The 16,386-nt window shown below is 59.0% G+C and overlaps 1 protein-coding gene across 2 annotated transcripts in view; it reads left to right on the forward strand.

The window, feature by feature from the left end:
- UNC5A (unc-5 netrin receptor A) overlaps nt 1–16,386 on the forward strand; it is a 62,532-nt gene that overhangs the window by 41,397 nt on the left and 4,749 nt on the right. The window contains exons 2-9 of one of the 2 annotated variants that reach the window (XM_060144267.1): nt 4,922–5,143; nt 10,740–10,883; nt 11,129–11,232; nt 11,394–11,574; nt 12,246–12,413; nt 12,995–13,159; nt 14,205–14,393; nt 14,499–14,801. In XM_060144267.1, coding sequence (XP_060000250.1) covers nt 4,922–5,143; nt 10,740–10,883; nt 11,129–11,232; nt 11,394–11,574; nt 12,246–12,413; nt 12,995–13,159; nt 14,205–14,393; nt 14,499–14,801 — 1,476 coding nt within the window. The remainder of the gene's footprint in view (nt 1–4,921; nt 5,144–10,739; nt 10,884–11,128; nt 11,233–11,393; nt 11,575–12,245; nt 12,414–12,994; nt 13,160–14,204; nt 14,394–14,498; nt 14,802–16,386) is intronic. The other variant, XM_060144269.1, reaches the window with a different exon arrangement.

The following is a 16,386-nucleotide window of genomic DNA, read 5'->3' on the forward strand; positions in this document are numbered from 1 at the left end:
TATCCAGGTCAGACCTGGGCTTCTGCTCCGAGCGAGTTCACAGTCTAGTGGAGGAGGCAGCATGCCCAGTCCTGAATATGGCATGTACCCTGGAGGAAGGCTTAGGGGACAGCATGGGCACAGGGGCAAAGTGACAAAGAGTATGGATCCAAGAAGGCCTCCTGGAGGAGGTGGCTTGTTGGCTGAGACTGGATGTCTGGGTGGGAGTTCCCAGATAGACCTCATGGGACAGGCCTACCATGGTCCACTCCACAGAATGCCTCCCCATCCGATTCTCCACTGCCGCCCCTCCCTCCACCCATTCCTCACGCAGGGAGATCTCAGCATTCCTCTGCACACAGCCCCCCAGATGCTCCTCACCCCTTCCCAATAAAACTCCAAGATCAGGCCGCTGCTCCCTCTCTGACTCACCTCCTGCTCGTCTCCCCTGCACTCCCTCTGCCCTGGCCACCCTCCTCGCTGTCCTCACAACAAACCTGGCTGCTTCCTGTCTGACAGCCTCTGCTGTTCCCTCCTCCTAAAATGCTTTTCCTCCTGGCCTTGGCCCTCAGGGGTCTACTTAGACATCACCTCAACAGAGGAACCTGCCCCAAGCCCTCTTCCCCTCTAGAGCCCTTGCACCCACACCCTTTACGAAATAGCACCCCTTTTTACCTGCTTCAGAACACTTGGCAACTTCTGAATCCTCTATTTTCTTTTGCTTCTCCGTTTTGAATGAAAGTGTTTGAGAGCAGAGGATGTGTCTGTCTTGCTCACTGCAAAATCCCAGAACAGTTCCTGGCACTCAATAAGTATTCACTGAATGAATGCAAGAATGAGTGAATGAATACATTTCAGGTCATAAGAGCACCATGAGAGGGGAAGGAGAAGGTAGCATTTGTCCCAGGCTCAGCTCTGGCCAAGGCCTATTACCCAGGGGTCTCTTATCCCCCTCTAGCTCCCAGCCTCCCTACACAGACACACACACACACACACACACACACACACACACACACACACACACACACCCTCTCTCTCTCTCTCTCTCTCTCTCACACACACACACACACACACACACACTCTTACACACGACGTGGTCTTCCTTGCTATCCCTAAGAAGACACTGTAGGTGGGGACTGCTAGGATTGGGGCTCCCACCCTTCATGGGCAGCCAGAGCAGGGGTGCCGGCTGGGGCTGATTGGGCAGCCAGTGCCCTCCTGAGACAGGCGGGGGCCAGGTGGCCAGCCCCAAGGCTCACTGGGAATGGGGTTCCCACTTCAAGCCCTGAGCGTCCATACAGCCCCATCAGCAGTTCTCAGTGACCAAGTTCTCAGGGATCTGCTAGTAAATGAAAGAAGTCTTCTAACTGAATTCCAAGAGGGCAGCTGGGCAAGTAAGAGAGACTTGGCGAGGCTGTGGCGGACGGAGCTTCTGGCGAGCTGGAGGGTGGAGTTCGGGATACAGCAGGGCCAGGGTGTGGCCAGCGGGCCCTGCCCCTGCCTGCTCCCCCACAGCCCCAGTGCATCTGCTTTGCAAAGCCTTCCTCCCATGCTCATCACCTCACAGCCAGAAGGGAGCAGAAGTAGGCACCCAAATCCAAGTCCCCATTCGCCAACACCAGCTCTAGGCAGCCTCGAGCTGGGCAGGCCTCAGCCACATGCTTGCTTCACCTGTGATAAGAGCTATAGAACCAGAGAGGACAGGTCCTAGATGCAGAGGGGGCAAAATGGCATGTGTGGTTTCCTGAGAGAGTGAGGTGGGGGAGTCCTCTTTCAGAAGAAGTGACGATAGAACTGGGCCCTGAGGAGAAGGTAGGAAAGTGCCGGCAGGGAGAAAGGGGGCATTAGGGAGTGGTGGTGACTGCAGTGAACTAGAGTCCGTGCCCTTTTGAAAACATCATATATCATTTGACACTGAGCATGCACTGCTTGCTGTTATCTTTGATAGACAAGTACAGGGTTTCATATCAAAGGGAAAGATAGCTCATGCTGGTGGCCTGCAACGTGGAGAGGGAGAGACCCAAGGCTCTCACTGTGCTTTAGTCCAAGTGAGAGACCTAACTGGGACGGTGAGGGGGGTGGGCAGATTGCAGGTGCCGACCACAAGGGTGGAGGTCATGTGGTGGGAGAAGGGGCCAGAGGGAGGGGAAGCCAGCTCTGGCCACCCAGGAAGCTTCCAGCAGCCCCAAGAGGGGCTGAATTTACCCCCACCCATGGCCTTAGAGTGTCCTTGCCAGCGGTCATAACTGCAGCCTGGAGGGGGCCCCTGGGTCCACCCAATAAATGCCCCCCCAGGGGGATGGAGAGGGGAGACCATGCCAGCGTGGCGTGGCGGAGGCCCAGGAGAAGTGAGCTATGTCCCTTATTGGTCACAGTACATTTATTTTTCATTAGCAGTTAAATGCAGACATGAGGGATTGTGCTGGGTTCAGCGGGCGGCTGACACGAGCAGTGCTTGGCGCGGTGATCGATAGGGAAGTCGGGGGGGTCCATGTGCCCTCTCCCTGCCCATACCCCCAGCTGGGACCCCTGCCTACCCAGCTCCCAGCCAGTAATCAGACACAGGCCATCACCCTGAGCCTCTGTGAGGCGAGGCGTGGGCAGGCCTGGAGGCTGACACTGAGGTCTCGCATGCCCTTCTGGAGCCTGTGATGCCTGCCCCCAGCCCCCTGTGGGCCCTGCTCAGGGGTCAAGCTTAGCCCTCCCCTGTGCAGCCCTGGGGTCTGCAAAGATGCCGTGGCTTCCCCAGGAAGTGTCTAGAGAGGCTCCTGGACCTACCAGGCCCACACTTGGGAGGCCACCCTTCTCCAGACCTTGGGAGGTCTGAGCCCAGCTCAGCCTTGCCCCGGCTGAGCCCGCTGCCTGGGTCAGGGCGGCTGAGTGACAAGTGAATGTCATAAAAAAGGGTCAGGATGTGGGCCCCCCAGAGTCCAGGGCTGGAGCTGCGGGGCTGGGTAAGTGACTTCTCCCTCAGGCCTCAGATTCCACGTCTGTAAGATGACTAGATGGCTCCTCCCCTCTGCCTGCATCCCCACCTTCCTCAGCCTAAAACAGAGACCCAAGGACTGGCAGAGCCCCATGGAAGTGGTTCAGGATGGGGCAGGGCGGGACAAGGGGAGCTTGTCTTCCCAACTGCAAGTGTGGTTCCCTGGCAGCTTAGCCTTCATTACGGAGCAGCAGAAAGTACAGGGGGTAGTGGGGAGAGAGGCTGGGGAGAGGCCAGGGCGGGAGGAGGAGGGGTGGATGAGCCCACTGCTGCAGACACTGAGGGCAAGACACCTGCTGGCTCTGTGCCTCAGTTTCCTCATCAGTCCCCACCCCTGAAGAGATTGCTAGGAGAGTTACTGAAGGAGCATTGTCAGTGCAAAAGCACTGGGTACGGATAGCAGCCAACAGTTTCCGAGCACTGTGCCTTTTTTCACTTCATCCTCATGAGAGCCCTAAGAATTGGGTACCATCCCCCATTTTGCAGGCAAGGAAACAAGCAGGGGTTAACTGAAGTCACACCAGGTTTCTCAGCCTCTGCAGACATTCCCAGCTCACCCACCCGGTGCCTACAGGACCAGGCACAGATCCCCTCCCCCAAATCACAGTCTTGGGGTGGAGAGGGCAGACTCCCACATTGGAAGGAGAGGGTCCCTGTGCAAGCAAGAGAGAAGGGGCAGCATGGGTGCCCCCTGGGCCCGAGGAGCCAGGCCTCCCTGTTAGAAGCCCTCCATGGGTTTTGGGCTGCCTGTAAGGAGGTAGTGGAGCCAGGAGGCCGACTGCGTGAGGCACCTCCAGACTCCCCCACGGGGCAGACAGGACCTCCATAGATGTCATAGACAACAAAATGGGTAACCTGCCTAAGGTCACCACTAGCAGGGAGCAGATGGGTCTCTGAAGCCCAAGCTTTTCCCTCTTTATGTCCAGAGCCCCCTGTTGGCTGTGAGTGTGTGTTGGGGGAAATCACTGCAGCCCTGAGAGAGGCCAGGCCGTCAGGGGCCTGTTTGGTGGGTGTGGAGGCTGAGGGTGCCCCGACTCTCCATCCTCCCACCCCCCCCCACCCCGCCCCTCCCCACCCTCTCAAGGGTCCTGCCGGTGGAGCAGACGGTCAGACTGCTCTGGGGGGTTACCTCCACCAAAGCCTCAGAGCCAATTACCTGTGTAATTAGCAACAAATGACTTGTGGGATGGCTGTGGTTTGCAGTTAAAATTAGGAGGAAACCCATATTCTGGTCTCCTTGAAGGGTGGGACATGGGCCGGGCCCCTGAAGCTCCCAGACACACCCTCCTGGCTCCCACCCTCCCCGGGACCCACCCAGCAGCCCAGGCTCACCCCAAGTCGCCCCTCCTGGGGGCCTCTCCTGTAGCACTGCCACCAACACCCCTCACATCTGCACTCGTCACAGCCTCCTCCCCTCCTTCATTCACTTGGTATTTTCTCAGCACCTACTACATGCAGGGGCCAGGAATGGGGAGCAACCCGGAAGCAGCCCCCGAGGCAGCCAGGGCACCAGAGGAAGGGACTCCTGCCCTCCCTAGCCCCAGGCTGTCCAGGGCCCTCTCCCTCCCTCCCTCTCTCCCCCCAAGCCCCCCCCCCACTCCCCACCCCTCTGCTCCACCAGCCCCCCCCCGGGGCCTTCCAGGGCAGTGGGCTGCCTCACCAGATCCCTAAGCTTCTACTAGCGTGCTAATGAGCCCCGACCACTGCTGTGTGCTGGCACTTCCGTATTTGTCTCCACAGGGGGCTGCTTCTTCCCCTATTTTATGGAAGGGGACACTGAAGTTTAAGGGAGGCATTCAGCAGCCCAGCCTGCTGGGCTGGAAGTGGCAGAGCCTGGCCCCACTTGCTGCCTCCTCTTGGCTCGGTCCCAGCCCCTGAACAGGCAGGTAGCCCCGGGAGGGCCCCGCAAGTCCAGCAGAGGCCCCAGCTCACCTGCCCCCTTTGCTTCTGCTGCAGGGGCCCAGCAGAGTGCCACAGTGGCCAACCCGGTGCCCGGCTCTAACCCAGACCTGCTTCCCCACTTCCTGGTGGAGCCTGAGGACGTGTACATCGTCAAGAACAAGCCGGTACTGCTGGTGTGCAAGGCCATGCCCGCCACGCAAATCTTCTTCAAGTGCAACGGGGAGTGGGTGCGCCAGGTGGACCACGTGATCGAGCACAGCATGGATGGGAGCAGCGGTGAGACCAGGCTGGGGTGCCAGGCGGGGTCACTCGAAGGGGGAGCGAGTCTCAGACTCAGAGGCAATGGAGGCCCAGAGAGGGGCCTGCCATTGCCCCTGCTGCATGCCTGTGAGCCGAGGCCAGGGTGAAACTAACCACTCTGTGTGCACCACCCCAGGTCCCCAGGAGAGGCAGGACTCCCACACCTGGGACCCACTGTGTACACACCAAGGCCTTCCCTGGGAGGCCCACCCTCACAAGACTTCATCACTTGGTGGGGGAGTGAGTAAAAGGGAAGCCCCCCAAAATGCCCCAGGGAGCTCTGTGGGTTGGGGGGGGCGGGACCCTGCCACTGCATCTGAGCCCAGGCAGACCCAGAGGCAGCCTGGCAAGTGGTGCCAGCAGAGAAAGGTTTGAAAAGAGTGGATCCCAGATGATGGAAGAGATCACGGACCTCACATTCCGTGATTGTTTTCTTTGTGCATCTGTTGGTTCATTCGTTGGTCCCTTCGTTGGCACGTTCCCTGAGCACCCACCCTTGAGCCGGAGACACAGCCCCACGGAGATGGGGGCAGCACAGTGACCTCTCATTGAGTTCTGGGATCTGTGGCTGCCCAGGGAGGCTCCTCGGGGAAGGTGATATGTAAACCTGGTCAGGGCGAGAAGAGGAGAAGGGCGTCCCAGGCACCCCCAGAAAGGGACACAGCACAAGCAAAACCCTGGAGGCAGATGGGCCGGCGTGCGGGTCGAGGCTTAGCAGGGAGGGTGTGGAGTGTGTGCAGCGGGCAGTGGTGCCATCCAGGAGCCTCACCCGTCCGGCTCTGGAGTGAGGTCACAGTCCTATGGGATTTCAAGCTACCGAGTGACATGACCAGAGCTATGGGTGACACTCGGAGCCAGTGTGGGGGGCTGACAGGAGAGGCAGACCCAAGAAGTGCCCCTTCTGTGGGACACCTCATTCCCCACCTCCAGCCCTGGCCTTAGGCAGTAGGCAATGGGGATGGGGGCAGAGAGCCATTGTTTGGGTTCCCATGCTCCCCGAGAGCAGGCCTGGCAGAGCTAACAGCCTCTCCTCCTCGCTAACTGGACCCCAGTTAAGCTCATTTCTTACCCCTTTGCCTTGATGCTTTGTGGAGCCCACACACATGATGAGCCCTCAGGTTAAGTCCTGAGCCCCTTGCCACTGAGGCTCAGCCAGCCTGAGACATACAGCCCACAGACCCTGTGCCCAGTATGGCCACTTGAGTGAGGCCTGAGTCACAGGGGCAAGCAGGTGGCACCCAGAACAGCTCACACTGATGCCAAGGGCAGGCAGGGGACCACAGGCCCAGAGGGGTGGCCCATGCTCCTGGTGGGAGGGACTGGGCAGCGCAGGAAGGATTCCCGGAGTGGGGGTGGGGTGGGGTGATACCATCCAACCTCGGTCTTAAAACCAGCTGGAATGACTGTTTATCAGGCCAAAGGACAAATGCAGGGAATGGGAGGCTGGCCAGAGGCCCAGGTTTGGAGTGGCAGAAGTGGGGGTCGAGGGGGTGGTCGGCAAGACGAGGAAGCTGCAGCCACACCTGCACTGTGGGAAGCTGGTGCCAGGCAGAGGGAGACTGGAGGAGGGGGCCCTGCCCTGGTGAACTCGGAAGCTCTCACAAGAACCGAGATGTGAGCAGACGAGCCCTGAGTTTCATCAGCGTGTGATTTAGTCCTCAGAGCCAACCTGTCCTATTACAGATGGCTCTGACTCATCCAGGGCTCCAACCAGGCATTCTGGTCCACAGAAGTCACGCCCCATCCTCCCCTGCCAGGGTCACCAGGTGCTGGTCTTCTTCCCCCCAAGTGTCAGCCCCCTAGTGAGTGATTCTTGCCCAGGTCCTTGAGCCCTGCATTGTCCTGGCCTTACACACACCTGCTGTTGGCAGCGTCCTCCTTGCAGTCCTCAGGTCTTAACTGAGCACCTGCCCTGTGCCAGGCCTCGGTGAGGTGCTAAGAATTTAGCCCACAAGGCTCTTGGTGCAGGTGATCCAGCTCTGCCTCCCACTCTCAGGAGGGGTTGGTGCCCTCTGCGGCAAGCCCCCCTTCCCTCCCTGGGCCTCAGTTTCCTCCTCTGTAAAATGGGGATGAGGATGGCCCCCCTTGGTGGGGGAAGCTGTGAGATCTCTCACACCCAGGTGGAGCCCAGCCCCAGGTCTTTCCTCTCTCCCTACCCCATGCCTAGGGCCCAGCACCACTTTGCAGCATTATGAGTCCTCCTGCTGCTGAGGTAGGTCCCCCCAGGAAAGGACAGGTGAGGAAGAGCAAGCCACAGCCAGAGACCTGTCTCCCCACAGCCTTGAGAGCCTGTCCTGGAACCTCTTGGAAGGTGCCAGGCCAGCCCCAAACTGCTCATACCTCCCCTTCCTGGCTTCCCACATATACCCCTCCTTGTCTCCTGCCATCACGAGGTCTGGAATCCATGGCTTGGCTGAGACCCAGGCTCTTGCCTACATAGCAGTCACAGGCCAGGCCAGCCCTCAGCCCACATTCCCCAACAGGCTCTCCTGGCCTTGCTCCCTTCAAAGCCAGGCAGAGAGCAGAGCTCACGGGGACACGTCCCCATAGCCACCAGGGCCCCCTCCTGCTCTGAACATCCAACCTCAGGCCTCCCATGGCCTGCAAATCTGAATTTTCATTGATCTTATTGACTTCTCAACCCAAAGCCATTGAGCGCTTTGAGGCAAAGAGATAGGCTTCTCACTTACCCACAAACAGATGCCCAGGCCATGGGCGGCACCACCATGCTACACACAGACCCAAGACCCTGAGCCAGGAATGCTCTGTGGTCAGGCAGGTATGATGGGGTCAGAGGTCAGCCCAAATCTGAAGCCCCACCCATTTCTGCATGGGGGTGGGAATGGCAGGGTGGACACCCCAGGAGAGAGCACCTGATCTCCCCCTTGCTCGCCCCCATTCCCCATCCAGAAGGCCAGGGGGAGGGGACCAAAGCCTGAAATCTCTTGAACCCAAACCCACTGATAGTGTAAAAGCTGGAAATTTGCAAAACCAAGCATTGGAGTCTGGTCTGGGAGTGTAATTTATCATGTATTAAACAAACTGACTGGTTATTAGAAGCAGTTTGGTAAGAAGGTACCCTAAGCCCTCACTTGCCCTCAGAGCCCCCTACCCCCACCCCTCCACCTCCCAGAAACCCTCAGCATGCCCACACCAGGGCCTCCCCACACGCCCACGGCACTCACACGCCAGCACACACCCGACACGCTCCTAGGCCTGGGCCAGCAGGGACCCCTACATCCTCCCATCCCTCCCCAAGGCTAGCATCTGCTCACATTTACCAGGCAGGTGCGGACACAGCCGTGCCCAGAAACTGCTCCCAGGAGCCAGGCTGCTCATTGACCTGCAGCAGGGAGGGCACAGCCCCTCATTTCAAGGACCAGAGGGCAGGCTCTGGGTCTCCCCACCTCCCAGAGCCTGTGGGGCTCAAGGGCACTGCCTGGATCTAGACCTCATGGACAAACCTGGCCCTTATTCGTGGCAGCAAGAAGGAGATGAGATGGCAGGACAGAAGTGTGGAGGAGACAGGGAAAAAGAAATAGGAGCACTTAAATTTTTTTTTTTTAAGATTTTTTTCTAATATTTATTTATTTACTTGGCTGTTGCAGCCAAATAGTTGCAGCACGCAGGATCTTCGTAGAGGCACTCGGGATCTTTCGTTGCAGCGCACAGGCTCAGTAGTTGCGGCGCACAGGCTTAGTTGCCCTGAGACATGTGGGATCTTAGTTCCCCAACCAGGGATGGAACCCGCATCCCCTGCATTGGAAGGCAGATTCTTAACCACTAGACCACCAAGGAGGTCCCAGGAGCACTTAAATTTAGTGCTGTTCTCCCTGAGCTGAGCTGCCTGGGTGGTGCACGAGCTCCCCCCACCACCATGGGGGATGGAGCAGTCCATCCATAGACCTGTCCACCCAAGAGAGGAAACGTATCCAGTTCAGAATGTTCTGGAGGTCTCCCACCACTAACCCCAAAGGCTGAGAGGGAGGACCCTGTCTCTACCCCCAAGTATGTGCACAGCTCCTTCTCAGATGCTCCAAGAATCTGTGTGCTTGACAGCTGGCTGGTGCCCAGGGCCCCTCTCCTATGCACAGACCCTGTAAGGGACCCTTTCTCGCTTCTCAGCCCTCATCCCACACCACTAGAATGCACACATCCAGTGCCTTAGAGGATGGGGTAGGCAGTGCCCAGAATGGAGGGATCTAGCCCAGTGATTGTGACCTCAGCCAGAGGTGATACACACACCCCAAATCCTGCGAGAACTCACGGGGAGGGCAGGGGTGAGGGATAGGAAAATCTGGGAGCCCAGTGTGGGAGCCGGAGAGACTCATGAGGAGGGGTCTGGGCAGGGGTCAGGGAAAGACACGTTAGAGAAATTAAGACAGAAAACAGCCTCCTGGCTTGCCTGCTCAGCCTGGCGGCGGCTCCTCCTGCAATGCAGCCCTAATTGAATTTCTCTGTTAACAGTGGAAACACCAGCCTCTCTCCCTCTTTCTGATAAGCCAATGACCCAAGGGAAATTGGGGTCAGGAGGAGGAAAAATTGGAAACAGTCTTTTCTTACTCCTGGGGACACTGTTTTGTCTGAGGGCCAGGGGCCTGGAGGAGGACTGGTATTCCCCCTCCTGGGTCCTCAGAAATCTGGACCCTCCCCAGATGCCCCACACCTGGTTCCGGGTGTGGCAGACATGGGGGGACTGTGTCCATCCTTGAGAGGTGTTTCCTCCAGCCCAGTCCATTCAGGGTAGAGAGGGTCCCGGCCACCCATCACAGGCCAGCTTCCCCTCTGTGAGCTGCCCCCTCCCCCTCGCCAGCATTTCTCCCTGTGGGATGGGAACCCCAGCACCCTCCTCCGGTGAACCCCTCGCACGCCTTGGATTCTGAGCACTCTGAACATACTCTGGATTCAGACAGCAGACAGCCCTGGATGCCTATGGCAAGTCACTGCCTCTCTGAGCCTCTGTTTCCTCATCCATGGAGTGGGAGCAATACCTCCAAGAGAGCAGATTGAAAAAGATAAGCCAGCACATGGGAAACCCTTGCTAAGCCCCAGGGGTCTATTATCATACAACATAATCACTGTAATTATCTTGTTAATAGCTGTCATTATATTATCACTCATCAGGATGTACCTACTAACCCCAGGAGGTGAGCCAGATCTCTCCTTACCCTTTTTTTTAACCCACAAAGGTCCCAGGGCTAGCCTATCTGCCCCACCTCCTCTGCCAGCCCCTGTTGCCCAAGGCTCCTCTGTGCCCTTGTCTCTGAAACAACAGGAAGCTCCTGTAGTGATATTTTTGTAAGTGACTCCAGGGAGACAGGCCTTGGGTAACAAAGTATAATGAATGGAAGTGCTAAGCACCCACTCTTGACCTTCAGGTGATATAAAGGGACTCCCACTGAGCCCCCGCAGTGTTCCCTCCAGGCAGAGCATTGCCCCCCCCACAGTCCGTCGCTCTCCCGCTGAGCAGAGGGAGGACTATGGTGGTGCAGGGGCCCGGCAAGGGACTGGACAGAGAGGCCTGGGGGCTAGGCATGGCCCCGGCCCTTGCTACCCACCGCTCCACCCTCAGGACTGCCTGCCATGGAGGTCCGCATCAATGTCTCGAGGCAGCAGGTGGAGAAGGTGTTTGGGCTGGAGGAGTACTGGTGCCAGTGCGTGGCATGGAGCTCCTCGGGCACCACCAAGAGTCAGAAGGCCTACATCCGCATTGCCTGTGAGTCCAGGGTGGAGGTGGCCCTAGGGTGTCACTGGGGGAGGAGGTCTCATCAGAAATCCTCAGATCCTGCCTTGATGGGTGGAGGGAGTGCCTATGGACGCTGCCCAGCCACCCCCATGTCCCCCTGGGCACTTGACACTTCCTTCTGGCATGTGCCGTGGCCCCTGCAGGACCAGGGGACAGGGTCAGCCAGACCTGTCGTGAGGCACTCAGCCTGGAGGACACTCTTGTTCTTCCCCCAGATTTGCGCAAGAACTTTGAGCAGGAGCCGCTGGCCAAGGAGGTGTCCCTGGAGCAGGGCATCGTGCTGCCCTGCCGCCCGCCAGAGGGCATCCCTCCAGCTGAGGTGAGCAGGGCTCCAGTGCCACTCCACAGGTGGGCAGTGCTCCCAGGTCTCGAGTCCCGCCTGCCCACCCCTCCAGGCTGATCCCCCACCCCAGGGGCCACTCTCGCTCCGGGCAGGGCCAGCATAGTCAGGTAGTACAGTGGCATGGCTCCCTCCCCCAGGTGGAGTGGCTCCGGAACGAGGACCTGGTGGACCCATCCCTGGACCCCAATGTGTACATCACGCGGGAGCATAGCCTGGTGGTGCGACAGGCCCGCCTGGCCGACACGGCCAACTACACCTGCGTGGCCAAGAACATCGTAGCTCGTCGCCGCAGCGCCTCCGCTGCTGTCATCGTCTACGGTGGGCCCCGGTGCTGGTGGGGCAGAAGGGCTCCGGGCATAGGAGAGGCACTGGGGCTGCCTTCAGGGCAACCACATGTGGCTGGCTCCCTGCAGAGCCAGGACCAGGCAAGCCAAACCGTGGCCTGACTGGGAAGGACAGGGAGAGGGCTTACTGTGGCTGTCAGGGAGCCAAGGGCCTATCTGGGTGGAGATGGGGGGCAGGTTGATGGTCATCTGTAGCTGGACCATCCCTTGGCTTACTTGTGGGCAGGAGGCCATTGTGCAGAAGGAGATGAGCGGACAGGATGGGAGTCTAGGAAAGTGACAGACCACAGCCTGTACTCCTGTGTCCCCAGGGTAGGAAGTAGAGCGACCTGGGCACCCCCAGGAGCAGAAAGAGGGAGGGGTGTGGGAGTAACCCCTGTGAAAGGCTGGGGTTTGGGTTGGAGGAACATGGGAGTTGTAGCTAGGGCTGGTGCCCACGGGGAGAAGGGGCTGTGGAGTGGGTGCTGCCAGGCCCTGGGGGCAATGGGCAGAAGCATGGTCTCCCCTCCAGGGCCTCTCTCTCAACACAGCTGTAGCCTGCCCGTTTCCAGCTCACAGCCCCTCTGTCCTCCTGCCCTGGCCCCTGGGCCAGTGTGTCTGAGGAAGCCCCCGCTCCCTGACCCCAGTCCTTCTCTGTCCGGCCAGTGAACGGTGGGTGGTCGACGTGGACCGAGTGGTCCGTCTGCAGCGCCAGCTGTGGGCGCGGCTGGCAGAAAAGGAGCCGGAGCTGCACCAACCCGGCGCCTCTCAACGGGGGCGCCTTCTGTGAGGGGCAGAATGTCCAGAAAACAGCCTGCGCCACCCTGTGCCCAGGTACCAGCGGCTGCCGCCTCCCGCATCGCTCTTCACCACGCCATCTCCGTGCCCTGGCTCCATCGTGCCCACCAGCCTGCTCCCCATGGCTCCATCCCACCCGCCCGCACGCAGGGCCAGGCTCACAGTCTGAGGCCAGGATGGGTTTCAGTGTGATCGGAGGCAGGGCTCAGTCTGTGTCCAGGCCCAGCCTCAGCAGAGGGGCTGAGTCACAGGATCTAAGGTGCAGTCAGGACAGGTACAGTCAGTGTGGGGCAGGCCCCAGCCTGGTGCTGCAGAACCACCTGTGCCTGGGATCAGAGGGTCATTGTGTGACCAAGTGCCCTCACTGCCCCAGGGCCAGGATGGCCCCCGGTGTGGGTAGAACCAAGCAGGCCCAGCGTCATCGTGCCTTTTGTCATTAGCATGCATCATCCAGGCCCGCTGGACACCAGAGGGCTTGCAGCCTGGCAGGCTTGGCCCTAGCCCTGACATTGCACCAGGTCCGGACTCCCAGCGGGGCCACACTGGCAGATGGCCTAGACTGGCTCCCTGGGCTGACCACGCCATCTCTTCTCTGTCCATGTCTGTCTCGCATCTAGTGGATGGCAGCTGGAGCCCGTGGAGCAAGTGGTCGGCCTGTGGGCTCGACTGCACCCACTGGCGGAGCCGTGAGTGCTCTGACCCAGCACCCCGCAACGGAGGTGAGGAGTGCCGAGGCACTGACCTGGACACCCGCAATTGTACCAGTGACCTCTGCGTGCACAGTGAGTCCTCTCCACCCAGGAGTCCTCTTGAGTTTGCCAGGATTGGCCCGGCCCTGCCCCCGGGAGGTGGTGGCTAAGGGATCAGTCCCCTGCCACAGGCTGCACCCCCTATTCAAAGTTCAGGACCTTGGGGAACCCCATCCCTAACACACCCAACATGTGCCCACATATACCCCAATACCTCCCATACCTGCCCTGAGACATGCATACATTTGGAGATTTTACTGTGCACACCTGGCCTCTGGGATCATCTCCCAACCCCCTTCTTGTCTTCTCCTGCAGTTTTACCTCCGCCCCTCCCCCAAGTGCACACACAAGTCCTGTGGGGACACCAGACTTGTGAGGCCTGTTAATTACAAGGCCATAACTAACAATTAAAGATCTCTGTTGGATTTTGTCTCTAGAACACACCCTCCCCCATTCTTTCAATTAAAAACCTGATTATCTGTGTCAATTCCTTTCTGATGGACATTTCTTCCATTATGCAAAGCCCTTCTAAAATCAATATAGTTTCCTCCAGACAGTCAATCATTCTCTCCTCAGCCCTGCCCCAGGCCTGTGGGAGGCAGACAAGGAGAAGAGCCCTAGCACCCCTGCTCCTGGCCCAGGGACTGGCCAGGAACCAGAATGGCAGACACCCCCCCCACCTCCCCAGAAAGCAGATCCCCTGCTTTGGGGATCCTAGGAGCTCACCCTCAGTCTCAGCTGCCCTGGGCCCCAGAAGAGCAGGTTCAGCCTAGCAGCCTGCTTCCAGGCCACCCAGGAAAGTGGCTCTTCCCCTCCTCCATTCTCCATCAGCAGCAACTTCAACATGAATTGAGCTCATGAGGGTTGCAATTTGCTCAGAGACACAGCAAGGTGGTGGCAGATGCAGGACTGGAATGCATGTGTGCCGATTCCATGCTCCCTGCTGCCAGCGTCTGCTGCTCCACTGGTGCTGATGCCCAAGAAGTGGAGGCCTCATCCTCCTGGGGTGTAGACCGCTGACCTCTCCTTCCCGGCCTCCTGCACCCTACCCCTCCCAAGCCTGCACTCTCTCCCACAGCTGCTTCCGGCCCAGAGGACGTGGCGCTCTACGTGGGCCTCGTAGCCGTGGCCGTGTGCCTCCTCCTGCTGCTGCTCGTCCTTATTCTTGTGTACTGCCGCAAGAAGGAGGGACTGGACTCGGATGTGGCCGACTCATCCATTCTCACCTCAGGCTTCCAGCCCGTCAGCATCAAGCCCAGCAAAGCAGGTGGGGTGCCCCTGTCCCCAGCACTCGTGCCAGACCCCCATGCCAAGGGCCGCCCAGACAGGGCTGCCCCCCGTGCCACTCTCTAAGTCTGTCTGATCCTTGCAGACAATCCCCATCTGCTCACCATCCAGCCAGACCTCAGCACCACTACGACCACCTACCAGGGCAGTCTGTGTCCCCGGCAAGATGGGCCCAGCCCCAAGTTCCAGCTCACCAACGGGCACCTGCTCAGCCCGCTGGGTGGCGGCCGCCACACGCTGCACCACAGCTCACCCACTTCTGAGGCTGAGGACTTCGTCTCCCGCCTCTCCACCCAGAATTACTTCCGCTCCCTGCCCCGCGGCTCCAGCAACATGGCCTATGGGACCTTCAACTTCCTTGGGGGCCGGCTGATGATCCCTAATACAGGTGGGAAGGACCCTAGAGTGCCCCAGGGAGCTCTAAGAGACAAGACTAGCATGTGTCCCTCCTGGAGGAGGACGGGACCGGGACGGCCTTGATGTTCCTCCTATGCCTCTCAGCCTCACCCCGAGGGCTGAGCCAGCCCAGCAAGGAAAAAGGATAGAGTTTTGGAGAGGATCCAGTCTTGGCTGGCAGTGGGGCTGGCACTGAGGCTGAGGCCAGAGCTATCTCCCTCTGTTGCCCAAGGACACAGGACTACTGTCCATTCATTTACACAGCCAACCAGCCTGTGTGTGCCGGGCCCTAGGCCCCAGGGATCTGGGGAACTAGTGGAGAGACAGCAGAGGAAAAATGCCTGGACAGGGGCTCCTCCACCTACCACCTCACTGAAACCCCTGGGACAGGGTCTCAAAGACGCCTTCATAGAGAATCCACAGACCCTTTTGATGGTCATCTTTCGGGAAAGCGCCACAGCCTCTGGTGTGTCTCCCCTCTCCCACCCTGAAATTCTCTATTTCCTCGGTTTAGGTGACCCCACATGGCCCTGACTTCCTTGTTCCTCTGCAGCTGCTCCTGGTGCCTGCTCCCTAAATGTAGGTGTTCCTCAGAGCACGCCCCCCACCCCCAACCCTGGCGCCCTCTTCCCAAGTGATCTCACCCACTCCATGGCTTTAATCGCCATGTCTGTGCAGATCACTCCCATTCCTCCATCCCCAGCCACAGTTCTCCTGGGTGACAGAATCGTACACCCAGCTGCCTCCTGGACAGCTCCATCTGGATGTCTCACAGCACCTCAGATTCCTCATGCCTAAAACAGCACCGTCTCCCACCCTCCCCCAGAACCTCCTCCTTCCCAGTTTTCTCTTCCTCAGGCATGGCACAGCCGAGTTGCTCAAGACAGAAACTAGGGGTCACCTTGGCCTCCTGCCCTTCTTCACTTTCCCCCTTCACCTTCACACCAGCTTCATTCACACACTGATCCCATCATTCTTTCTCCTCAAATGCTCCTGCATCCTCCTGCTTGTCTTTCCTGCTGCCTCTCCTGGGCTAGGCCACCACACCTACCTCTCGTCTGAGTCACAGCTCCAAGCATTTACTCACTAGAGCCACACTTGATCATGTCCCTTTCTGGGGCTTCCACTTTTCCCTTCAAAGCCCACATGACAAAACCACAAGGACTCATCCCCTGTGGCCAGCTGCAGTGGCCTCTCCTCCCATGCACATTGCTCCTGCACTTGGCAGCCACGGTGGGCTCTCATGAACCCAAATACACTGGGCTGCCCTTTGTACATGCCGTGTCTCTGCCCCCATCCACTAGCTTAACTGCTACTTCTCCTTCGGGTCTGGTAGCTGTCCCTTTATGCCTCATGTCCCCCTCACATGGCTGCTAAGATGATGAGGTGAGATGGTCCATGTCAAGCTCTTAGAAAAAGGCAGGCACACAGTGGGCGCTCAGTGACCATGCACCCTTCACTCCCCTGGTGGGGCGAGTGGCCAGGTGGGCTGTGCTCCACCCTGCTCTCCCCCAACACCCAGCATCCTTTGCTGCCGTCCACTTATCTGTCTCCCCGCGGACTGAATGCTTCATGAG

This window comes from Lagenorhynchus albirostris, chromosome 3, assembly GCF_949774975.1.
Source record: "Lagenorhynchus albirostris chromosome 3, mLagAlb1.1, whole genome shotgun sequence".
Classification (NCBI taxonomy): Eukaryota; Metazoa; Chordata; class Mammalia; order Artiodactyla; family Delphinidae; genus Lagenorhynchus; species Lagenorhynchus albirostris.